At 36.1% G+C, this 26,954-nt stretch overlaps 4 protein-coding genes across 5 annotated transcripts in view; 2 read left to right on the top strand and 2 right to left on the bottom strand.

Moving 5' to 3' along the window:
• The first annotated feature begins 536 nt into the window (after positions 1-536).
• rhof (ras homolog family member F) lies at positions 537-7,962 on the top strand. The gene is made up of 5 exons (XM_048181042.1): positions 537-1,175; positions 1,478-1,565; positions 3,278-3,387; positions 3,723-3,857; positions 6,669-7,962. The coding sequence occupies exons 1-5, from the start codon at positions 1,047-1,049 to the stop codon at positions 6,834-6,836; spliced, it is 630 nt and encodes a 209-aa protein (XP_048036999.1). The 5' UTR covers positions 537-1,046; the 3' UTR covers positions 6,837-7,962.
• Positions 7,963-8,937: 975 nt separating this feature from the next.
• On the bottom strand, positions 8,938-17,318 carry tmem120b (transmembrane protein 120B). Its single transcript, XM_048181038.1, has 12 exons — positions 17,164-17,318; positions 16,131-16,249; positions 15,929-16,045; positions 15,103-15,162; positions 14,925-15,020; positions 14,747-14,836; positions 14,150-14,215; positions 14,004-14,065; positions 13,809-13,901; positions 13,613-13,677; positions 11,764-11,832; positions 8,938-10,454 (listed from the first exon to the last, which is right to left on the bottom strand). The coding sequence occupies exons 1-12, from the start codon at positions 17,224-17,226 to the stop codon at positions 10,341-10,343; spliced, it is 1,014 nt and encodes a 337-aa protein (XP_048036995.1). The 5' UTR covers positions 17,227-17,318; the 3' UTR covers positions 8,938-10,340.
• Positions 17,319-17,369: 51 nt separating this feature from the next.
• On the top strand, positions 17,370-21,986 carry morn3 (MORN repeat containing 3). 2 transcript variants are annotated; one of them, XM_048181040.1, is made up of 6 exons: positions 17,370-17,508; positions 17,632-17,777; positions 19,482-19,639; positions 19,715-19,874; positions 21,395-21,579; positions 21,770-21,986. In XM_048181040.1, exons 2-6 carry the CDS (start codon positions 17,633-17,635, stop codon positions 21,866-21,868), a joined length of 747 nt encoding a protein of 248 aa, XP_048036997.1. In that variant the 5' UTR covers positions 17,370-17,508; position 17,632; the 3' UTR covers positions 21,869-21,986. The 2 variants fall into 2 exon arrangements, with proteins under 2 accessions (XP_048036997.1, XP_048036996.1); XM_048181039.1 differs by having other exon boundaries at positions 17,382-17,523.
• Positions 21,987-22,108: 122 nt separating this feature from the next.
• orai1b (ORAI calcium release-activated calcium modulator 1b) overlaps positions 22,109-26,954 on the bottom strand; it is a 7,877-nt gene continuing 3,031 nt past the window's right edge. The window contains exon 2 of the mRNA XM_048181041.1: positions 22,109-24,832. Coding sequence (XP_048036998.1) covers positions 24,284-24,832 — 549 coding nt within the window. The 3' untranslated portion in view covers positions 22,109-24,283. The remainder of the gene's footprint in view (positions 24,833-26,954) is intronic.

Here is a 26,954-nt window from a genome sequence, read left to right as displayed (position 1 = left end):
CTCAATATTATGTTATCTGAACCACATTAATTAAGTTGATTTGAAAAAAAATATTGTGATAAATCATGAAAATAATTTTTTACAGTGTGATTGTGGGTGTAAATCACTTCTAGTTATATAATTCTTATTATTAATGTAAAATCACCATGCTGTCAAACGATTAATCATCCAAAATAAAAGTTTGTGTTTACATACTGTATGTGTGTGTATATTTATTATGTATAAACGCACACGCATGTATATTTAAGAAATATTTATATATATACATGTACACTGTTAAAAATAATTGTTAGTTTAACTTAAAAAAGTAAGTTACCTGGTTGCCTTAATTTTAAGTTCAAAGAAATTAAAAATTTGAGTTAATACAATGAAAGCGATTGATTTAATCAACAGAAACTCAATATTATGTTATCTGAACCACATTAATTAAGTTGATTTGAAAAAAAAAAATATTGTGATAACAAATCATGAAAATAATTTTTTACAGTGTGGTAGTAGGTGTGTAAATCACTTCTAGTTATGTAATTGTTATTAATAATGTAAAATCACCATAATTATATATAATCCACTTGATTATCAGCAAATTGCTAAAACAATCACTGCATTATGGCCTATTTCAAGTATGTACCACTCAGAGCAACATGCTCTTTTGATCCACCCTGTGCAGACAGGAGCATGTGAAAAATAAAGGTTTTCAGACTTGGGAAGTAAACTCGCACGACCGGCTAGAGGGAGTGTCCTCATGTACTCCGCCTAGTGATGGTGCAGACCATGTGTAGACAGGCGCAGGAAAGACTCACATGTCACAGAGCCTCAATTACAGTAGCACGCTCTGATCTGGGGTATACTTGAAAACACGGTCACATGGTTTGAAAAGAAAAGAAAAAAAAGCAAGAGGAGGAGGAAGTCGGGACCGGATAGCAGCATGCTTACCTGGCAGAGTTTTAGTCTCACCGTATCCTCACCGATGAATTTACCTGACACTTCTGTGCACTTGGGCACCTGTTGGAGGAACTGACTTGGCCGGTGCGGCCCGCAAAAAGGACATGACACAGAACGGCACTGTAGCCGGCAATGGCACTCAAGCTGATGCTCTCAAAATTGTGATCGTCGGAGATGGAGGATGTGGAAAGACATCCTTGCTAATGGTATACGCCAAAGGAGATTTCCCAGAGGTGAGATTTTTGAAATCTGTTTGACTCGACAGTTTTGTGAGTGTGAGTAGACCAGATTTGCACTTTAACTTTCAAGACTAGAAAGTTACAGAAATAACCATTAACACTCATTTACAGTTTTAAGAGAAGGAAATATTGCTAAATGTTTAACTGTCATTTACACAATATCCTCAGCAAGTTTTTCCACTCCCAATTCTGGTTTCTGCCTACGCCTTTACTGTAATGTGCCTTGTACAAACAAGAACTTTTCATGCTCCATCATCTGTTATATTCCTGTCTGATTTAATACTGATGTTCAACAGAAATACGCTCCATCTGTGTTCGACAAATATGTCACCACTGTGTCTTATGGAGGGAAAGACATTCAGTTGAATCTCTACGATACAGCAGGTAAGTGTCAGCATCCACCCTGTCTACAGACGCGAGACACACCTTAGATTCCAAGTCTCATTGTCTTTAGTGACATGCTTCAATGATTAAATATTTTGGGCAGGAATGTTGAGTCCAAAATGGGTGAGGAAGCCATTAGTAATAGTTTTCATAGCTGTCATCCCTGAGGTCAGGCAGCACGCACACTTTGATCATTACATATTTATGTAACTAAAGACTTTTTACATTTTTTTTGCAACATTTTTGTCCTTTATTGAATATATACACTATTATTATATACAGTATTTACATCAAATAAATGATATTAGCAATTGTGAAATATTCAGATTCTTAGAATCGCACCCCAGTTTCTAAGCTGTGGGTTATTGGGCCAGAATCATCTGCGGATGTGGTGCAACATGCTAAAAGTTGTTAAATAAATGTGTGGATGAATGTATTTCATGCAAATTTTAATCATTTAATTAAATCGAATTTAATAATTTAATTTAATCATTCAAATCAGTTCTGTTCTTTTGAACTTTCTATTCATCAAAGAATCCTGAAAAAAAAAAAACTGCATCACGATTTCCACAAAAATATTAAGCTGCTCAACTGTTTTTCAACACTGATAATAATAAGAAATGATTCTTAAGCAGCAAATCAGCATATTATGATTTCTGAAGGATCATGTGACACTGAAGACTGGATTAATGGTGCTGAAAATTCAGCTTTGACATCACAGGAATAAATTTGACAATATATTCAAATAGGAAACAGTTATTTTAAATGGTAGTTTTACTGTAGTTTTGATCAAATAAATGCAGCTTTGGTGAGCAGAAGCTATTTCTTTCAAAAACATAAAAAAAAAAACCTTTATTAAACTTTAAAATGTTTGAACAGTAGTGTATTTTTGTAAAACGTCTATATATATTATAACAGAAAAGATGTCATTATTAAAAATTGTTTTGAAGCCCCTAATTTGTAGAAAATGGGTTATTTGAGTTAATATTTTAGTTAATCATATTCTAGTTTGTTTATATTTAAAACATTTTAGAACTGTACATTCAGGAACTACAGGACTTATTTTTATATTTAAAATTTTAGTATTATTATGAATAGATTACCACAGAATAAGAAAGTGCCATTTTTATTAATCCTACTAATTGTCACATTGCCATATTGATCTAATCTTCATCTCATTTACTGTCTGTGAACGTCTATATAACCTGAATTTCTCCATGATATATTCTGTGAAGTGTGTTTTTATATAATTATCAGACATTTTATAGCTTAATTTGGAAATACATTGCCGTATTGATCTAATGTTATACTGTCAGTGAACGTCTATCGACTATTACTAATTTCTCCATGATAAATTCTGTGAAGTGTGTTTTTCTATATAAATTGAACTGCATCTTCAGTAATCGTGCTGCTTATCATACACACACTGCTGCCCGGAACTTCTCTGCGTCTCAGGAACAGGATGTTGAAGCCAGGATGTGGTTTTCTACCACATCTCGGTTCTTCATCAAAATACTCTGTTCATAAAATACGACATACAGGAAGGTGCTCTATACGGTCAGATGTCACTGCCTCTGCTTGAATGACTTATTGCCTACAAGCATCAATATAGAACGGTCCAGATAATGCAGAACTGTTTGCAGGTATCAGTGTGTCAGGCTGTGTGGTAAAATGACGTCATTTCCTTCTAACCAAATTCTGTTTATTGACAGGCCAGGAAGACTATGATCGCTTGAGGCCTCTGTCGTATCAAGAAGTTAACCTCGTTATCATCTGCTATGATGTGACCAATCCAACATCGTTCGACAATGTCACAATAAAGGTGAAATCAGCTGGGAATGAAACAGTTTACTGATGAAAGTCTGTTTTAACTTTGTTTGCTAGCAACTGTGAGCTGATAAACTTTGACCTGAGCTGTAGATGATTATACAGATAGACCACCACTGAAAACAAACAGTATTTCTGGAACCTTCCTGTCATGTCAGCTGAGAGGAATGTGCCGATCCCAGTTTAAATAAAGGCACAGCAAAGGGACTGTTCATTCAGGGCCTAAAGATAGAGGCAGTACACCATAAGAGCATTGAGGAAGACCAGAAAAAGTATTTACATAAAAAGAAGAAGTTCAGTTTTAAGCAATTGTTTCCTCTCCTCCTACAGTGGTACCCAGAAGTCCGTCATTTCTGCCGTGACGTCCCCATTATCTTGATAGGGTGCAAAACGGACCTGCGAAAAGACAAAGAGAAGACAAGGAAACTCAAAGCCTTAGATATGGCGCCCATCACCTACCTCCAGGTTGCCATTTTATTTACCTATACGTATATGCCGATTAATCATGATTATTTGCATCTAACATAAAAGTATGTAAAATTGATTATTCACGATTAATCGTGATTAATCACATCTAACATAAAAGTTTGTAAATATATAATATCTATATACATACACACACACACACACATATATATATATATATATATATATATATATATATATATACTTAACTTGATGTAATATATATGTGCTGTGAAATCGATTAATCATGATTAATCACATCTAACGTAAAAGTGTGATTAATCACACACACACACACACACACACACACACACACACACACACACACACACACACACACACACACACAAACTTTTATGTTAGATGCCATTAATCGTGAATAATCAGTTTGATAGTGCTAATACATACATATATATTTATAGCTATAGTTAATATATGTGTGTATGTGTGTGTGTGTATATATATATATATATATATATATATATAGTGCACAGCATAAATGAGTACACCCCCTCAGAACAAATACAAAAGATATATTTTCTTTATGATCACTAATACAATTCATGGAAAGATGGCAAAACTAAAATGTATTAAACATATACATTATAAAAACTGAGAAATATATAGCTTAATAGCCATAAAATAAGTAAATTAGCCAATTTTGTTTAAATTAAGGATTGCAGAAATGAGTATACCCTAGATTTACTTCAAAAATGTATAATATTTTAGTACTTAGTATGCCCTCCATAATTTTGATTATACTGCTCTGACCCTTCTTGGCACGGAGTGTACAAGTTCATGACAAATTGTCACATCTGTCCTGGATGATGAGCTCCTTAAATGCCCTGATCTTTAATGGGGAGTGTTGCTCAACTCGTCTCTACAGAATCCCCCACAGGCGCTCAAGAGTGTTAAGATTGAGTGCAGTACATGTCCACAGAAGGTTTTTCACTTTGGGAGAATGCATATCCTCATTGTCATGTTGAAAAAATGCCCAACAATGCAGGGAATGAGGAAAGTGTAACATCTGTTTCAAGTTTGTATATTAAATTACACAGTGGTGTGGGAATTCATGACAGCATTGATAAAGCACAACTCCCTCACACCTTCAGCACTCATACATCCCTATATAAGAGCTTTACTAGCACTGAACTTTACTGTGGGAACCAGGCACTTCTCACTGTACTCCTCCTCTAGCAACACCATAACATTTTGGATGCTGTTAGATCCAAAATGATTGATTTGGTCTCATGAGACCAGAGTATTGATTCCCAGAATCTATATTTTGTAAATATGGGCTTTGGAAATGGCTAATTGACTTTATTGTGCTTCGGCTACAGTAGTTAGTTCCAGTGAGAACAACAACCATGCATGTCATTTCTGCAGGCTGCATCTTACTCTGTGAGATAAACAGTCACTCTTTTCATAGCTTTTGCTGGCTCTCAATGACAACATTGCTTGGTATTTCTCCTGCTCTTTGTCTAGTAAAAAAATCCCTCATCACTAAATGAAAGCTTAAAATGAAGGTCTGATTATTTCAGGGGCCTTGTCACAAGTCCATTGTTTTTGAATTTCTGTGATACTTTTGCAATATTTTTATACTTAAAACAATGATTTGGTAATCCTTGTGTACCACTGTCCTCTTTTGTGTTAAGAAATAAGTCTCCTGATGATTCTCTCCCAAGCGCTTCCATTGTTGTCAGCATTAAGTCTGAGAATGATTCAGTGGGCTATATAACACTTTTAATTGTCAAGAAATTACTTCTCTTTAAATGTTTTGGTTCAACATACTTACCTGTTGATCAAATATTGTCTTAAACTTACACCAGAAAATTTTGTTTTATTTAGTAACTTTTAGGAGGGTGTACTCATTTTTGCTACACAACATTTTATCACCTTGATAAGAAAATCTAATTTTCCTGAATAATTTTCACATGCTTCTTTGGTAATTGATTAAGCAGAATTGCTGGAACATTATATCTCTAAAGAACCCTAACATGTCTTCTAAGAGTAATTGCAATAAAGATCATATATATATATATATATATATATATATATATATATATATATATATATATATATATATATATATATATATTATATGTGTGTGTGTGTGTGTGTGTGTATTTTTTTTACACACACAAACCTTTGTTAGATGCGATTAATCACGATTAATCGATTTGACTGCACTTATATCATATCGAGTTAAGTATAACTTAACTCAATATCATATATATATATATATACAGTGTATGTGTGTGTGTGTGTGTGTGTGTGTGTGTGTGTGTGTGTGTGTGTGAGAGAGAGTGAGTGGTGTGTGTATTAGCACTACTTAACTCGTTATGATATATATATTAATGCTGTCAAATCGATTAATCGTGATTATTCACATCTAACATAAAAGGTTGTTGCACACAAACTGTTATGTTAGATGCGATCAATCACGATTAATCAAGTGCTAATACATATCTCATATCGAGTTAAGTACATTTTGATGCTAAATTTTTTTTTGGCAACCATGATACTTATTTCAGAATGTTCTAAAGAACAGTGTTTATTTAAAATAGAATCTTTTGTAACAATATAAATGTCTTTGCTCTTTACATTGTTGTTGAGATGCTTGTGATGTTTATTGCTTTATGGACTAACCAGGTAAAAAGAGATCAGGCTATGCCACATACATTTATGTAAAAGAGGTTGATTCACTGAGTTTATGTAATTTGCTTTTTGTTAGTTGTGTCTTATTAAGGGTTTGTGCCTAAAAGTTAGGGTTAGTTTCCTGAGTAACTAACCGTAATTTCTCTTTCTTAGGGTGAAGAGGTCCAGAAGCAAATGAATGCTGAGGTATACTTGGAGTGTTCGGCTAAATATAGAGAAAACGTTGAGGACATTTTCAGAGAAGCAACCAAGCGAGCGCTAGCAGCCAGAGCTAAAGCAAGACACCTTCACAAAAAGAAGAAACGCTGCACCATTCTGTGACCAGTCCTGGAAGAAATAGATTTGGTTCAAGTGTTGTATATATGAACTATGATATTTTTTAAACATTCTGGAACCATCTGCAAAGCTTCTCAGAACTGTTTAAGCTTTCTCGAAGGAATAGACATGGGGTGTGCGTTTTCTCACAATCTTCCCACCATGCAAGGCTTACTGTATGACAGAGATCACCACTGTGTGTGCGATAAGTTTGTAACGTCCACGCCACATCCTTCTGGTGGTGTTACTGATATGACTTAATGGAATTTTGTCTTCCATGATGATGGATCCAATAGGAGATGGAAAAAGTGCTGCTGATGTCTCAGGGATGACCAAATACATATCACAGGATCATATTTCAAGTTTGGTTACAGTCTGTGTCGTGCACTGTTGTATAATAATGGTGTAGTGTTGTAACGCACAACTAACTCATGTAACTGCCATTATTATGCACTGGGTGTAACATGTTTCTGTTGTGTAATTCATTTTATCTACTTGCACAATTGTTGCAGCTGAAATTTTAAACTTTGACACAGTATTTCTCTCAGTCCACATGTTATATAAAGCTTTCAGAATTTTCTGTACACAAAAATAGGCCTACTGGAAGTGTTCACACCAATGTCGATAGCGATAAAGATATAGTTTGAAGAATTGTTAAAAATAAAAGAATAGCAGAGTTCACACCACAACTATGACTGAAACAGCATAGAGAAACAATATCGTTGAATCACTTTCACAATTATTTTACCAGCTGATGAATGATTAAAACAGTGACAGCCAATCAGAATTCACCCTGCTTTAAAGAGCTCGAGCTCGGTGCGCGCAGTTATTATCGCTACCTTTCTTGGTGTAAACGGGCCTTAACTGTAGACCACCACCATTTCCATCATTTTACTAGAATTTCACTTTTTATTTCTTTCAGTATGGGGTTATTTACTATGCTTAACTTGTTCAGTTCTCACAGATGCCAGAAAGTGTTGAATCATTTAAGCGGAAACTGTTTGTCTGTTCCACCCTGTATGTAGATTGCACAATTAAACCTGTGTTAAGTTATATATATGCCTTTTCGCCTACTCAAGGAAATTGTGTTTGAACAGGATAATGTCACTATTAAAATTCTGTAGCTCTTTTATATAGCAGTGTATTCATTTCACATTGGCACAGATACTTTTCATTTTTGCATTATGCAGTTTTTTCAGATTTTAGGCAGACGTATGACAGAAAATCTCTGCCTTGTCTGCAAAAACAAATTTTGTCAGAAAATACAAGTGATCTTGTTGTGGTTAGCACAAAAACTCCTGCCTGGCAGGATGCGACTGTGGTAACGGAAGCCTCCAAATACTGCTGCGTGTCACAGAGCAAAGCTAAAGAATGAAATGTTACTTATCGATATTCATTTATTTTGATGCATTGTAATGTGCTTTGCATTTCCGCTTTGTATGTGCTTTTATTCAATTTACAAGTCATTGAAGCTACTCTTCAAGATGTTTAGGCTACATAAATTATAATTATATTAAATTTATATTATTAATTATATTGTATTCTGTATGTTATTTATGTTTAACTTAAATAAAAATAGTAATGAATTACAAAAACTGGTCACAAATATAATAATAATAATATTAATATAATTTAGAAAACATTCATAAAGCTTTAAAATTGGACAGTTTTATTTTAAAGGTTTTATAAGCGATTTTAAATTTTTTGCCAAACTTAACCACGCCCCCTTTCACAACCACGCCCTCCCAAATATGTCATCCACCCATTGTCAGCAAACCGAACAGGCAAAATGATTGAACAAAAGACAGGCATTCTGATTGGCTGAAATGTCGCGGGCCTCTCTTCCCTGCTGTTTACTGAGCCTGGCGCTGTCCTAGACAGATGTGATTTTTCACGACTTCTAGTTCAGTGTTATCTGCCAGGGACAAAATAATGTTGTTTAAAGGATGTGGTAGATAATGCGGTGAATGAATAAAAAGCAAATAAGAAAAAACAGCATCATTTATTTTACCCTCATTTAACAAATCCTAAATAGGTGCATGCTTCTCAATTGCGCCCTCTGGAGGTGAAGGTGTAAATATATGATTTTCACAGGAGGCCACACAGATTGCATCAGATTGAATTTATTTGTTCTCTATAGCAACAGAAGGTCAATAGAAATCCAGCTTGATATCTATTCGGCCCTTTGGAAACCATTTTTCCTCCAGTCTGAAGGCTTAAGTTCAAGCAAAAAAGTGCAGTTATTTTGTTCAACACAAGCACTGATGAGATGACATTGTGACAACTATTACATGTGATTGACGGAGTGGTTAATTGCTCAATAAAGCATTTCCCAACATGAGAAATCCCTTTAATTACAGCTTTTCGCTTCAGTTACAATTCACATATGTTCCTATGAAATTCCAAACAACTTAATAACACTTGTGTTCTAGGCTAAACAAGTAAAACCAGATGTGAACAGACAAAGGAGACCATGAAGGCCAACAAATCCAGTAACCAAATGCAACTTCTGACACTACTTGCCTGTGTAATATAACGTAGGAAGAAGGTCTTGTCAGCAAGCTCCCTGATAGTAAGCAATAAAAAAAAAAAAGTTGGCAAATTATTTTTTTCTTTGACACAGCCAGTAACACATGTACCAGTTTGCCCTATTACAGCAGATATAATCTTAACAGCATTCATTCACATTATGCAAGACATAGTTCAGAATTTCAACTGTTATTTTGACTTATAACGCAACTGCATGACTATGCCTTTAAATACAACTACCAAACAGGTGGACATTATAAAACAAGAAAGAAAATATGTACTATGAAGTGTTCCCGAAGCTTTATTGCCATCGTTAATAAAACAAATCCACGTTTTCAGGGTGTCAGGGAATATCATGTAGCCTTAATTCAAAAGTTTCCCTTGCTCAATCACAGTACTAACAAGCCACGACGTGCAAAACACACCTTTCTCTTGAAGTTACTTTCTATCAATGCTTTCCCACAAATATGTAAAATGACTTGTAGGAGAACAAGTACTTTAATCACCATCCGGTTTTATTAAAAACCATAACAAATCCCTTTGAGGTGCTGTAATGAACTGAGCATCTGCAGTTCTACGGCCTTCCTGCTGCGTTGCATAAAGTTTAAATGTGGCTTATTGTAAACACATCCATGCACAGGAACAAAACAAACGTGAAATGAAGTCTCCTCATGTACTGAGTATACAGTGTCCGAAGGTTGTCAGTGGTTCCTAATCCAAACATTACCCTCTAATTGCTGTGATTGCATAAATAAGAGCAAAAACAACATGGCAGACGATAGGGCAAGGTAACACATAATCTTGAGTTTCCACTGCCGCTGTTGAAACAGGTTTAGGGAGACGTCCACATCTACCTTCAACCCTCTCCAAACAGCTCGTGGTTTGTGACTCCTATAGACGAAACAGTTTTGTGCGCTTTGAAGTTCAGTTCTTTGAGTTCCACACTGGCCTCGCTGCGTATGAAATCTTCCAGTTGGCGTCTCAGTTAGTTTTCACCTTTTCTGTGTTCTTCTGGACCTTCTGGTGGACCACTTTTAGAGTAGTGAGAAAATTTCCCAAGAACAGGACAAGAAACGTCAAGGCCAACATGAACACCTGGAAGATAAAACATTTAAGAGCGAAAATCAATTTGCAATACTGGCCAAATGAATAAATAATAAATTAATCAATTGGTTATTTGAAGTAAAGCTTTAATGAGGTCCTTGATTATGATTTCACTTTTTGAACTTTAGTTAGTGTGTAATGTTGCTGTTTGAGCATAAACAACGTCTGCAAAGTTACGACGCTCAAAGGTCAAAGCAAATTGACAAAATGCTTTTTTAAGGACAGCAAACGGCTGGTAGGGACTACAGCGAGCTTCTTCCCGGGTTGGTGACATCACAAACCCCAACATTTACATAAACCCCGCCCCCGGGAACACGCAGCAAAGGGGGTGAGGCCATGTTGGACTGCTTTAGAGAAGAGGAAGAGTTGTTGTAGTTGAGTGTTGTTGACATGTCGTCATTTTACGCCGGACTGCTTCACAAACGAGGGTCAATTCAACTGGATTTGCACAAAAGATTAACATGACGGCACATGCTAGTTGATGAGTTGAATCAACTCCACACCAACTACATACATTTATCCACTAACCATTCAGAAACGTCTAGTTTCATTCTAAAAGTTGTAACTTCTTCCTGAGTCTCTCCATCAGTGTCGACTCCGGTTTGAACAATGAAAGGCTGAACACCGTTCAATCCAATCCTCATTTTGGCTGCGTGAGATTCTCCGGCTTTGTTGTTGAAGCTTGAGCTGTTAAAGCTCCGCCCTCTTCTGGAAAGGGGGTGGGGAGCAGCAGCTCATTTGCATTTAAAGGGACACACATAAAAACGGTGTGTTTTTGCTCACACCCAAATAGGGGCAAATTTGACATGCTGTAATAAATAATCTGTGGGGTATTTTGAGCTGAAACTTTATACACATTCTGGGGACACCAGAGCCTTAAATTACTTATTGTAAAAGGGGCATTATAGGTCACCTTTAAATGTTTGCATGATTTCTGTAAAACAGAAAAGTGTACCAAAACCTGTGCAAAACATGCCTAGTGTGTTATGGGTGGCTAATGTGTTCATAATGGTTCCTAGCATGTTGCTAAATGGCTTCAAGGGCATTATTAAGCAGTCGTCAATTAGCCCAAATCTAACAAGCCCACTCTCAACAAGTCTTTTATTCTTAGGACCCTCTTTGAATTGAAGGATTTTTTTTCTTCCACCAGTTACATCATCTACTGGATTAAAATTGTTCTTTTTATTTCTTAGAAAGGCAACAGCACACCTCGCCTCAATAAACTACATGATTTGAAGTATAACAGTGCAGAAGATTAATACTTGGGGTTTTGAGCAATAATAGTGTTGTATCTCTTTACCTGCCATTCCTTGCAGTCATCTCGGGCAGACAGCTTAAAAAGGGTCACAGCATTGTACAGCTGCCAAAACTGACCAGAGACAGAAAATCAACACAAATACCTTACATGCCTGTCAGGGAACTGAATCAATATACACTAGCGTTCAAAAGTTAAGGCCGGTAAGATTTTTAATGTTTTTGAAAGAAGCTCACCAAGGCTGCATTTATTTGATCAAAACAGTAATATTGTGAAATATTTCTGGAGAATATTATTTCTCCATTCTTCAGTGTCACATGATCCTTCAGAAATCGATACTGATTTGCTGCTCCAAAAACATTTCTTCTTATTATCAATGTTAAAAACAGTTGTGCTGATTAATATTTTAGTGGAAACTGTGATACATCTTTTTCAGGATTCTTTGATGAATAGAACAGAACAGCTATTATTTGAAACATTATAAATATCTTTAGTGATGTTGATCAATTTAATGCATCCCTGCTGAATAAAAGTATTAAAGGAATAGTTCACCCAAAAATGAAAAATTTGTCACCCTCAAGTAGTTCTATGAGTTCTTTCTTCTGCTGAACACAAAAGAAGATATTTTAAAGACGGTTGGTAATCAGACAGTTGGTGGCACCCATTGACTTCCATAGTAGGAAAAAAAAATACTATGGAATTCAATGAGGTCCATCAACTGGTCTGGTTACCAACATTTTTCAAAAATATCTTATTTTGTGTTCAGCAGAAGAAAGAACTCATACAGGTTTAGAACAACATGAGGGTGATTAAATGATGACCATTTTCATTTTTGGGTGAACTATCCCTTTAAAGGTACTGTATGTAATATTCTGACTGCACTTAAGCACAAAAAAAAGGGAAAATGCTAAGTTCACATACTTGTTTTTCAGAAAAACAATGCAACAGTTAGTTATTCTACTGCGTTCCATGTTGGAATGTCTGTTTTTTGTTTTTTTCCATGTGATCCCTCCCACTGCCAATTTACCCAATAGTATTTTGACACCCTGGGTTGCCAGTTGGTGGAAAATACAGCGTATTGTAGCCATGGAAGCCAGCAAACAAACTAAGTCAGAGAACGCAGATTCTTCCTGACCTAAAAAGCCTCGGCATCCATCTAAAAAGCTCCATGACCAGATGCATATTAAAGCTGTAAAACTTTTTTTGTGTTAAAAATTTACAAAAATTATATAATGAGAATATACAACATGAATTCATTTTCCAAACCGTGTTTTTGTCTTATCCTGAATCATTATGGTACACTTATAATAAGTGTTTATATTCAGACTATTTCAGACCGGACTGGTAGGACTCGCCGCAGAGTTTCACAGTAACTGCGTGACTCGCCATAGACATACACGGAGAAAAGTAGCTCCGGCTAGAATGTTCCACCGCAAGACGCGTGCAGTTCTGATTATTAACCGCTAGAGGGCCAAAAATCGCGGACAGCAGCTTTAAAGTGCAAATAAATAACTCAAACTCAAACAAGCTCATCGCCTTCCATCAAACTGGCAACCCGCATGAGTGTCAGGGGTGGAAGCAGCAACTCTCTCCAATATTTTGAATTTAAACTGCATACCCATTTTAACCACTAGCTGTAAATATTACATACTACATCTTTAATTTTTCAAAAAACAAAAAAATCTTACTGACCCAAACTTTTCATCCGTATAACAGCTCAAAATCCACACAGTTACACGTTGTGAATTTCATAGCTGTTACACTGAAAAAACTTTCATGAACTACATACATAAACTTATTTTAATGTGACTACAATGTAGCGTAAGAATCAATATTTTTAAAAAGGAAAAGATGCATGAGAAATGAAAAGCAACACTTAAAATCTGGTACTCACATGGCCAAAGAATAGAAATGGAAGGAGGAATGTAAGCCCCCTCCACATCCATGATTGAAAACCCTCTGTAAAGAGTAACACGAGAGGTCAGTCTGGGGTCTAACTTCAGGCTGAACACGCAACATCTGCTGCATGAGCTGATGACATCATACAGATCAACATTTCTCCCATGATTCAAATCTGTCACAACTCTTACCCACTGTCAGGTCTAGCTGGTTTCTTTCCCCCAGAGCCCGTAACCGATACAAGCAGCCGCTCTGATAATAATACTGAAGAAACTGCACACAACCTGCCCGAGAAACAAAACCATCACTGTACAGCATAACTGCATACAACCTCTCACTGTAAGACAAACAAAAAACATACGGAGCAGCTAATAGACTATACACACTCTGATAGATGGAGAACGCCAGGAACTGACTTCTGAACATCTGATACATTGGACCTTCTGGCCTTAAAAGACAGAAACAGAGAGTGGAAATGAAATATAAAGAAAAAAATGATTTAATTGTATGATTTCAAGTCTAAAACACGTACCATGTCAACATGACACCTGATAAAAAGGTTGAGACGTAGTGATGTGACACCCACCAGCCTTTAATTCTACAAAGAAATAATAAATACAATTTTTTTTAAGTCAAAACCATCCTTCATAACACAAATTTAATAAATAACCAAGTAAATTAATAAATAACCAAAAATAAATAAATAAAAAACAAATAAATAACAACAAATATATTAAATAAATAAACAAAAACAAATAAACACCACAGCAAAATATAATAAAAACAAAAAAATAATTCCACAACAATTAAATAAATAAATAAACCACCAAATAAAAACAAAAACAAATAAATTAAACACAACCAAATAAATAAATAAAAAATAAATAAATGCCACAACCAAATAAATAAATAAATACAACCAAATAAATTAAATTCCACAACTAAATAAATTAAGTATTTAAAAAAGTACTTGAACAGACAAACAAATAAATAAAACCCTACAATCATTTTTCTTTCTTTTTGTGCCAAAAACACATTGTTTATTGATACAATAGAGGTGAGACAAGAAATTCGAACCTGCATCTCTCTCACCATAGCTAACCGTTAAGTCAAGTGAACGTGAACTCACCGTGACCCGTTGCTCATGAGGACACTCTCTCTTATTGTCAATGTGCAATAATACCACACCAATAAAAAGTTGAAGATTTCATCTGTAACACTGTGAAAGTAACATCAGGATGTTAGACTCCCAACAGAACATGTTCCTCCACAGAATAACATTTCATTTTTCAGATCTCTCGACTTACCGGTAGTTCAAAAGGAACAGGCAGGTGACGGCACCAAACATTAGTATTATAGTCATATAAAGTTTGAACTTCTCATATTCATCTTTGTACGCAAACCTGTTTTGGAAAACACAAAATTAACGATTTTTGTACTGGGAAATCTCTATGGGCTCAATGGACATGCTCACATCTGACTCACTTGGCTTGGTTGCTGAGGAGCGTGACATTCACATTTCCAAGGACCAAATTTAAGTACAGTCTGAAAAGAGAACACAACAGTTTTAAAAAGGCCATATTATGTCAATTTACAAAGTCTTTATGTTGTTTTTAAGGTCTACTAGAATAGGTTTTCATGCTTGAATGTTAAAAAAACATTTGACATTGTTGCAGCACCTCTTTTCCCAGTGTGTTCGAGCATGTTTGGGAAATGTCACGCCCCTTACTATAACCACGAGTTGCAACACACTACTAAAGAACCCCCTTATTTCTTTGCAAATGCCTTAGGCTGGAATAATTTAAAGGGATAGTTCTCCCAAAAAAGAAAATTCTTTTTCATCATTTACTCACCCTCAAGTAGTTCCAAACCTGTATAAATTTCTTTGTTCTGCTGAACGCAAAATAAGATATTTGGAAGAATGGCAGTAACCAAACAGATCTCACCCCCCTTTTACTATCGTAGTAGGAAAAATAAATACTATGGTGAGATCAGTTTGGTTCTTCCAAATATCTTCTTTTGTGTTCAGCAGAATGAAGAAATTTATACTGGTTTGGAACAACTTGAGGGAGAGTAAAAGATGACAGAATTTTCATTTTTTGGGTGAACTATCCCTTTAAATGAGGTGACGTTCATTCCCAGACGAAAACTGAAACTCCTCCGTCCATTGTAGACTTGAGTTTTCATAGACTTTGCAGACATTTTTCATGCTCAAACAGCATCATTACACACTAAAGAAAGATGAACATGTAAAAACAACTGTGGTAGTCTATTATAAATATCACAACCAGAATGAAGAACTAAAACTCACCCATTTTTCTTTGGCAAATATGACTCCATGTCAAAAAAGACATTTTGCCTTTCTTTAATTTGGACCTGCAGGTCATTTATCACCTCCGTTTCTTTTTCATTGCAGCTTTTCTTACACCTGTTTTCAACAAAAGAGGAAAACAATCACATCATTGCGCATGTCTACTCAAGATCTTTAGTAACATCAGAAACTCTGCTCATACTTGTGAAGACTTTGCTTGAGGTCTTTCAGGCCTTTTCTTTGTTTGCTAATGGCACTGCTGCATATCGCCTGCAGGTTCGTCAGCTCCTCCAGCTTCTGTCTGTAGACTTTGTGCGTTTCCTATAATACAATACAGATTGGAAGTCAACATGAAATCAAAATGGTTTCCTGACACATGCATGGCCTTTCAATTGGCAAATGATATCCACTGGACGCTCCAAGGCATTTCGAACATTAGAAGGGCATTTTAAGCACGGGACAATCTTTTCCATCTCCAACTCTCAGTATCAGATGACAGCTGAGTGTTGATTAATAATGGTAATACCGTAGTACTGAAAGACTACAGTATTCTGATACCATGTTATTTACATGAACAATATTTGTACATTACAGACAAGACAGACAAAATATGAATGTACTATATACATTTGATGTGTATCATCATAGCACTGAATGATTACCATTTTTAATGGTTTTTACATGGTACTCCAAGGTAATTCAAAGAATACCAAGGTACTACTATGGTATATATCCAAACTCCATAGTATTACCATGGTACCATGCCCTAAAACACTTTTTTTTGGTAGTATTCAACCCCCTGAAGCTTCATAAACTTCATGCCAATCTCTGATTCAATGATTAAAGCGTCATTATCCTGTAATCTGACCCTGGCTCTCACGAATCGATCATAAGATCATTTTAACAGTTGAGCAACAACTCTTGGTTAACATCTAACCTGGTTTAACCAGTTCAATTCGTGAATCATTATCATATTTACTTTAGTCACACACCACATTTATTCAAATAATAAATCAAACACACGACACGACGAATATACGATTTATCATTTTAACGTTATTTAGAGAACTAACGCTTTTGTACAGTAACAAAAGAAAATCAGTTCATCTGATGAGCTAAAGCCTGTTAGCCGCATCATAAACATCTAAAACAGACACATTTACTTATTTACTAACACAAGATTCATCTTTTGGCTATCTGAGAACACATATAACACAAAACCGTTCAGTACAAACCTGCAATTGCTGATATTCTTGATCTATTTCTGTCCATTCAGTTTGACATCTCTCCAGTGACATTGTACCAGTCGGCGATGGCGATGCTGCGCCGCACACTTGCCACTAGTAGGCGCTCTAGCCATTTATATAAGCTCCGCTTCTTCACCCGTCCACCAATCACAGGCAAGCAGAAGTTTCATCGCCACCTAATGACTGGGAGCGTGAGCGAACATAAATATTAGTAGAGGCTTGTTGCTTGGTTACCGTACACGAATTCCTTTGAGAGAGGTCTAGACGAGATCGACCAGTTTGATAATTAAAGTTTTATATAATTGTTTATCTCGCATATGTGTTTGGTTTAAGGTAAGTTGGTCACAGGTAAGATACTGGTATTTTATGATTATCATATTTATGTACAAAAACCCTGCAAAAAGTTCTATTGTTACCATAATAATATTCTAATAGTAATAATCATTTCATGTGCAGTATGCCTTACTTGAAAAGACCTCAGACTACAGAACCACTTGTAAAACTTTGGGACCGAAAGGCGCAAAAATGCGGACCGCATCATACTGTGTATTCTGTCAATGGAGATCAGTACACGGGCGACTGGATGGATAACAAGAAACATGGTAATACTTAAAGGGATAGTTCACAAAAAAATGAAAATTCTGTCATCATTTACTCACCCTCAAGTTTAACTAAACCTGCATGAAGTTCCTTCTTTTGTTGAACATGATAGATGATATTTTGAAGAATGTTGGTAACCAAAAAGTCGCTGGTCCCCATTGACTTCCATAGAAAATAAAAAATACTATGGAAGTCAATGGGGTCCATCAATCAACATAAGTTAATATAGGTTTGGAACAACTTAAAGGGTTAGTTCACCCAAAAATGAAAATAATGTCATTTATTACTCACCCTCGTGTCGTTTCACACCCGTAAGATATTTTTGATGAAATCCGATGGCTCATTGAGGCCCAACAATGACATTTCTTCTCTCGAGATCCATCAATGTACTTAAAACATATTTAAATCAGTTCATGTGAGTACAGTGGTTCAATATTAATATTATAAAGCGACGAGAATATTTTTGGTGAGCCACAAAAACTAAATAACGACTTATTTAGTGATGGCCGATTTCAAAACACTGCTTCAGGAAGCTTTGGAGTGTTATGAATCAGTGTATCGAATCATGATTCGGATCGCGTGTCAAACCGCCAAACTACTGAAATCACATGACTTTGGCGCTCCGAACCGCTGATTCGACACGCTGATTCATTATGCTCCAATGCTTCCTGAAGCAGTGTTTTGAAATCGGCCATCACTATATAAGTCGTTATTTAGTTTTTTTGGCGCACAAAACTTTTTTCTCGTCGCTTATTAAAGGGTTAGTTCACCCAAAAATTACAATTCTGTCATTTATTACTCACCTTCATGCCGTTCCACACCTGTAAGTCCTTCGTTCATCTTCGGAACACAAATTAAGATATTTTTGTTGAAATCCGATGGCTCAGTGAGGCCTTCATACCCAGCAATGACATTTCCTCTCTCAAGATCCATTAATGTATTAAAAACATATTTAAATCGGTTCATGTGAGTACAGTGGTTCAATATTAATATTATAAAGCGACGAGAATATTTTTTGTGCGCCGCCAAAAAAACAAAATAACGACTTGTATAGTGATGGCCGATTTCAAAACACTGCTTCAGGAAGCATCGGAGCATAATGAATCAGCGTGTCGAATCAGCGGTTCGGAGCGCCAAAGTCACGTGATTTCAGTAGTTTGGCGGTTTGACACGCGATCCGAATCATGATTCGACACGCTGATTCATTATGCTCCGATGCTTCATGAATTCAGAGTTTTGAAATCGGATTTCAACTAAAATATCTTAATTTGCATTCCGAAGATTAACGAAGGTCTTACGGGTGTGGAACGGCATGAGAGTGAGTAATTAATGACAGAATTTTCATTTTTGGGTGAACTAACCCTTTAATACTGTCTGTGGGGAACTTCTATCCAGATGCAGGTCTGAACAAGAGGAACAGTAACGTGAAGAGAGACGCTTTTTGGGTGAACTATCCCTTTAAAGGATTGAATATTTAATGGCATGTTTTAAACATCGCAGGCCTTGAAGATCAATAAGAAACCTTTCATGCTGGGAGTTTTAATGGACAAGCCTTAATTTAATTTACTTTGTTATTTAGATGTGTTCTGCAGATTATGTGTTTCTAGGAAACACTGCAATCTTATCAAAGCCCGAGTTGGCAGAATGAGAGTTCATTTTCCTTCCATTAACAAAATGTTCCTGTACATTGCTTTTACTCTGATAAGGAAAAGGAACACAAGTTTGGAAGAAAACAGGAATGATCTATGATGGGGAGTGGAGGTGTGGAAAGCGAGAAGGGTTTGGAACCCTGAGCAAGACTGACCCTGAAACGAAAGAGTATGTGAGGGTGTTTGTCGGTTCTTGGCGAAATGACAAGAAGGAAGTAAGTATAAAACACCGTTCGCCATTATACGGTCCATATTTTCCGCATATAAACTATCTCGCCTTTCATTTAAAGGGCGCTGGAACATATTTCTACAGTCCGTCTGCTTTCTATGAGGGGCAGTGGAGTGAAGATCAGAGAAGCGGATGGGGACGGATGCAGTATGAGAACGGGGAGCTGTATGAGGGAGAGTGGCTGAAGGACAAACGTCATGGACAGGGTTTGCTTCTGCTAGGTACGGATTTAAACTGTTCGCAAATGAGCCAGCTTGGTGGATCTCACAAAAACATGTCCAGCTCACTCACATTTGACCCCAAATTAAAATAAATAAATAAAGGTCAAAAACATTTTGCAGAAAGAAAATTAAGCCTGTTATTAGGACCATTAACATTATTGCATTGTAACATTATTTTTTATGACAATTAAGCGCACATTCATTGCATAGAATAATTAGAGTAAAAAACTAAATTAGTTATTTAGTTTTTATTATACATAAATGATGATAATTAAATGTTATATTATAATATATGTTAATATATATTAGTGCTTTCAAAGGTTAATCGCATCTAACATAAAAGTTTGTAAATGGGTCAGTGACGTGACGCTTATTTATTTTTTTGTCCAAAGGCCTTAATAATAATAAAAAACAAAGACATGACATCCAAAATATGTAAGGTAATAAAACTAGATCTCTTTAATTGAATCCAAAAGGTTTTAATTATATTTTGCTACATATAAAGGTATTTTAAAGATTTTGAAGTGTCAAAACATCATTCGGTTTAACCGTCCAAAGGCCAATACAGCCATTTCATTTGTTATTGAAATATCTTAAAATGTAATAAATGTCTATATATATTTTTTATTCTGCCATGATTTTATAACATCATATATTAACATAGTGTAAAATGGTATTAAAACTGTGTAGAAGTCGTTGCTTTGTTATGAGAAAGAATGTCCTGAAAAATGTATTTCATATTTCATTGATGTCATTCGGAGTGACCAATATAAAGGGACCATTTTGGATCAAGTTATGCGGTCAGTATCATGTGACAGGATGTGACATCATCCAGACACCTGCAAAGGACCACATGGTCATGAAGCAAAGTAATTAACTCATTTAAATATTTGAAAAATTCATGTTTTCATTTGCTTATATACGCATGTCCCGAAACAACAGGTCATTTGGTACAACCACTATAAAACATGGAAAATGTTGTAATTTTGTGATAACTTGTACTAAATATAAAATGTTTGATTGTCCTTTTGCTTGCTAGCTTGCTAGATATTAGCATGTTAGCATTGTTTGAAAATATCGTCATTCGGTAAAACCAAAAGTGTCATTCGGTAAAACCGAAATTTTGTTTAAAAAATGACAAAAGCAGTGTTAATCGATTATAAAAACCACATAATCTCATTGTTAACACTTAATAAAACTTCAAAATCAATTATATCTCCATTATGTTTTTTTACACTTTTAAAAACCTTATTCATCAATGACCCAAATATATAAATATATATTATATATACATACATATCTTTTTTATATTATATAGTATTATATATAAATAATAAAATGTTATATACATACATACACATACATATATATATACATATATATACATATATACATGCAGTATATATATATAGATGCAATTAATCGATTTGACAGCACTTGATCTTAATGGTCCCAAAAATAGGACTACATTTTTTTGAGCTGTGAATAACAGACCAGACATTTTTAACTTTTTTGTAAAGCTAATGGAAACCGCTTTGTGGGCACCTGGAGCGATGGACAGAAAAACGGACACGGCAAGTTCCTCTACCTGGACAGAGGTCAGCTGTACGAAGGCTTTTGGGTTGACGGTGTTGCTAAGTGTGGAACCTTGTCTGATTTTGGGAGAGAGGCAGCAGATAGGCCACCAGTGTATCCAATTCCCAAGGTAAATGATTAGCAGTTTTTTTTTTCCCCTAATTTGCATAATTTCCATTTTAACAGTAATGCATGAAGCAAGCTTTTGGTCATAGGTTCTGAACATTGTAACAGCAAACAGCTCAAAATGTTTTGTCTATTTACATGGTTTAATAGATTCTGAAGTGTTGTAAATTACAGCTCTGATTTTATGTCCAAAGGTTTACCTACAGGATTCACAGGCTGTACTGATGGAGGCACAAGCATATTTCACTGAGGAAAAGGAGAAATCAACAGATCCCAAGTCATATGGTTGCTAGGCAATATGTACCTTGACAATAATATCTTGAACTCAAGAAAGGCAGACGTGTGTAAGGAAAGCGGTGAAATATTTTTTATCAACCCCTCAGTCAACTCAATCATAATAAAAACCCAGTACAAAAAAAAGCTGTTGGTACATCATGCTAGTAAGTATTGGACAAAATGCTCTTGATGTTCATTTTGGCATGAAATCGCACAAAATCCATGTCATACATGATATAAACGAGTACAAAAAGGTGTTTGGTTGAAGTTGATTTAATTAAGACTTTAAACAAATGTACAAAAATGTGGATTTTCAAATTCCAGCACAAGCTGTGCACTAATAAAAAGGGCTTCTGAACCAATCTTTACACAAGCTGTTTCCACAACGTGAATTTTATTTCACATACTTTAGAAAAAAATCATTGTATTTCAATTTGGCAAAACAACATGTTAATTAAACGCCGACATGTGCCATTTTGATCATTTTTGTCAATGCTGCCGATGCAACTACATGCTTAAATGGCCCTCTGCTTAATGAACACTGTTTAAAATGTGTTTGCTAGCATAATCGTACAATCCTGCCAGTTCTTCAGCCATGACAGCTCTAAGTACTGGCGTCCAAATCTTTGAATGAACAGAGGCCCCTTTAATGGGAAGCCGTTTCAAATACTACCAAAAAAGGTCTGACAAACATGTTGATAAAATGCCTTTGTTTCTACTAAAGATGTGCTGCTCATGCAGGGGGCTTTAAGAAAACAATGCAGTATGAATAAGACTATGTTTTGATTCAGCTGTTCAACAGCAAAGCCCTGATTCAGAACGCATCAAAATTATTTGGTCAAGTGGGCTTAAAAGTGTCCACTGCACTGCGATAGCTTCTAATACAGCCTCTGATCAGTGTTAAAAAACTATTTTTGTAATATACACTCATGTCTGTAAGAATGTAGCTTGCCTTGTGTGAAAATAAAAACCTTGCAAGTAACAAAATTGGCACAGCTGCCATACTGAAATAAAGGATTTTCCCTGTGGTGAATTAAGAAGAAGAAAAAATTAAGATGCCCCTTTTATGCTTTTTCGGATATAACCATTCAAGTAATGTGTAATATAGCTGTTTGTGAATGTTAAAGGTCTGCAAAGTTTCAAAGATCAAAGCGCACGATAAATGGAGTTATTTTCTTCCAAAAGAAAGAACCGATTCTGAGACGAGTCGTCAGTAATTCCAGTCTTACTTCCGGCACAAACTTGCTTAGGTTTGTAACAAATTAGCATAATGCCAGCCTATGGTTTTCAAAGGCTGCCCGCAAATAACGTCTACTTTGATTCGTCTGTAGTTGCAGCTGAGGCCTGGTAGAGTTTGGTTTGTGTTGTCGAGAAGACGCTGTTTTCTGCACTGCGAAAGCAATTCTAGTACGGTAAAACCAACACCATTCTTACTGTTCGTATCTCTGTGTATACGAAATTCAGATTATGGTAATGCCCATTTCGTTTTTCTGACACACGCTGTAAGCGGTAGACTAATCACAACAGACTGGGCCACCTGACCAATCAGAGCAGAGTAGGCTCTGGGAAAGGAGGGGTTTAAAGAGACCGAATCCTTTATCAAACCGTTTCAGACACTGTGAGAAAAGAGCTGAAGCTGCAGTGTACCTTGGATTAGGGTTGTCAAAAGTACCAACTTGGGTACCAAGTTTACTGAAATTTTAAAAATGTGACGATACCAGCATTTCCCCCAAGCATTTTGAGCAGATTCCTAAACATCTCTGATTGGCCATTGTGTTCACATGCTCACCAGATATGTCTGTGATTGGCTACAATGATCAACGCTTGCACAGAGCACTTGCACAGACACACAGGAGCTTTTGAAGGAGGTGTCTATCAGCAGATCCGTCAATCAGCAGATATATTAGGGATCCTGCTTTCAAACACTCCCATGTGTATCTGTGTGAGCGATCGGTAAAGAGCATCAAAAGATGCCATCATTTTAGCCAATCAAAGACGTATCTGTTGAGCTTGTGAACGCAATGGCCAATCAGAGGTGTTTAAGAATCCGCTCAACAGCGTTAAAAATGCTAGGGGGAACTGCTGGTATCGTCACATTTTTAAAGTTTCCGAACTTTTGACTGTTCTGAAACTTTACTTTTGACAACCCTACCCTGGATGCATGTAAACTGTTGTAGCAGACCTAAAATTAGGTATCTTTAAAATAGTATAATAGTGGCACTTTAAAACAAAATATCCATAAAACATGTAGTTCATGCTTTCACAGTTATCAGAGTCTGTTATAATTAAATCTAGCAGAAACAGTGTACAAATCCTCAACTCATATAAAACTGGACTTTTTGGTGTCCACATGCAACAAAGATCAATACATGGACAAAATCACGATGTGTTGCAACACTTGACAAATCTAAAACATTAACAGAAGCTCAAAACTAGGGGTAAAGGGAACCGGGAGACTGTAAGGTAGACGCCTCCCCTCTATGGTCCAGTTCGTTCTGTAAGTCCTCCAACTCTTCTAACTCTTGAAACTGCCTGTCGGTCTTGTGGCTGACCAGCGAGCGGTAGAAATGCACAGCGAAGACGATAAAAATCAAGCCGAAAGGCACCATGATGGAGGTAGACGTGATCGCAGCGGCCACCCCGGCGGATATAGTACCGTTTTTCTGATCCTTTGGCTTAATGGGTAAAAACTTGACCCAGCACAGCAGGACCACCTCGGCAAGGAAGAGCAACGTTCCAATGACTGTGGAAAATGCCCAAGCCAGCTCGATGTGGCGATGCATTCTCTCATGAGGAGACTCCTTCACCGAGTTAAGGTTGTGCACGTTGCTGACCGCTTCGATGTTCGGCAGGATGCAGGTGCTCACCATGAGGGCGAACAGGTGGACGGCCACCAACACAGTGGTGCAAGCACTGAACGCGATGAGCAGTCCTGGTGGATAGTCGTGATTGCTGTCAAGCTGAACTTCCACCATGGCCACCTGTTGAATGAAAGGAAAACAGGAAAAATACAGTTTCTAGGCCTTTAAACCAAACAAAAATTGCTCATCTAAGTTACTACATTAAAGGGGACCTATAATGCCCCTTTTCACAAGATGTAATTTAAGTCTCTGGTGTCCCCAAATTGTGTCTGAAGTTTTAGCTCAAAATACCCCACAGATCATTTATTATAGCTTGTCAAATTTGCCCCTCCTTGGGTGTGAGCAAAAATACGCCGTTTTTGTGTGTGTCCCTTTAAATGCAAATGAGCTGCTGCTTCCCGGCCCCCTTTCCAAAAGAGGGCGCAGCTTTAAAGGATCAGTTCACTTTTAAATAAAATTTTCCTGATAATTTACTCACCCCCATGTCATCCATGATGTTCATGTCTTTCTTTCTTCAGTCGAAAAGAAATGAACGTTTTTGATGAAAACATTCCAGGATTTTTCTCCTTATAGTGGACTTCAATGGGCACCAAATGGTTGAAGGTCAAAATTACAGTTTCATTGCAGATTCAAAGCGTTCTACACGATCCCAGACGAGGAATAAGGGTCTTATCTAGCGAAACCATCGCTCATTTTCTAAAAAAAATAAAATAAAATTTTATACATTTTAACCATAAATGCTCATCTTGAACTAGCTCTCTTCTTCTTCTCTATTTGAATTCCGGCAGTGTAGACACTGCTGTGTATTACTGCCCTCCACAGGCCAAAGTTTGAACTAATTGTTATATACTATTGAACTAGCACGTTATATATGACAATTTAGTTCAAACTTTACCCTGACGAGGGCACTAATACACTTAGCAGCATCTACACTGCTGGAATTCTAATAGAGAAGAAGATGAAGAGAGCTAGTTCAAGATGAGCATTTATGGTTAAAATGTATAAATTTTTTATTTATTTTTTTTAGAAAATGACTGATGGTTTCTCTAGATAAGACCCTTATTTCTCATCTGGGATCGTGTAGAACAATTTGAAGCTGCAATGCAAGTAATTTTGACCTTCAACTCTTTGCTGTCCACTGAAGTCCACTATATGGAGAATAATCCTGGAATGTTTTCATCAAAAACCTTAATTTCTTTTCGACTGAAGAAAGAAAGACATGAACATCTTGGATGACATGGGGGTGAGTAAATTATCTGGAAAAGTTAATTTAAAAGTGGACTAATCCTTTAACAGCTCACGCTTCAGTTGCTCAACAACAACAAAGCTGGAGAATCTCACGCAGCCAAAATGAGGATTGTCAGTAAAGGTGTTCACTGTTCACTGTTCAGCCTTACATTGTTCAAACCGGAGTCGACATTGATGGAGAGACTCAGGAAGAAGTTACAACTTTTAGAATGCATCTGGAGGTTTCTGAATGGTTAGTGGATAAATTTATGTAGTCGCTGTGGAGTAGATTCAACTCATCAACTAGGATTTGCCGTCATGTTAATATTTTGTGCAAATCCAGTGTTGAATTGACTAGGGCTGCAACTAACGATTATTTTGAAAATCGATTAGTTGGCCGTTTATTTTTTCGATAAATCGGATAAAAATCCTAATTTTATTTATTTTTATTTTATTGACCAAAAAAAAAAAAAAAAAAAAAAAAAAAACACTATTGCACATCCTGCCCAATTTACTTCAAACAAATGTGCCAACTGAATGCTATGAAAACATACAGTCATTTATTACAATACCTGTCATAATAAAGAGAGAACACAAATATTTTAGGAATCTATCAAAAACTTGTTTGAAACTAAAAATGGTATTGCCATTTATTAGGAAAATAACAAACTGAAACAACTAAATAGTTTCTAAATAATATTCACACATAATATCCAAAAAAACTTAGCAGACTCTGTTCGTATTGACTGTAACTGGGCATCTGAAAAAACAACTACTATGAAGTGTTTTACTTTTTCCTGCCTTTCTTGTAAAACCGTAAAATCAAAAATTCATGGATAACAACAATAAATATATTGTAGTTTTAGAAATACTGCTGTAACTAAAGAGCTTACACATATTGGTGGATTAACCATTACAGAAACATGACAAATGATTTTATGTATAGAAATGCATTATTCAGTGCTGTAATTTGACGCAGCTGGTGGAAGTCTTCCGTGTACGGTGGGTGGAGCCA

The sequence above is a fragment of the Megalobrama amblycephala genome, linkage group LG2 (assembly GCF_018812025.1).
Source record: "Megalobrama amblycephala isolate DHTTF-2021 linkage group LG2, ASM1881202v1, whole genome shotgun sequence".
Taxonomy (NCBI): Eukaryota; Metazoa; Chordata; class Actinopteri; order Cypriniformes; family Xenocyprididae; genus Megalobrama; species Megalobrama amblycephala.
This window is presented reverse-complemented; position numbering and strand designations above follow the sequence as displayed.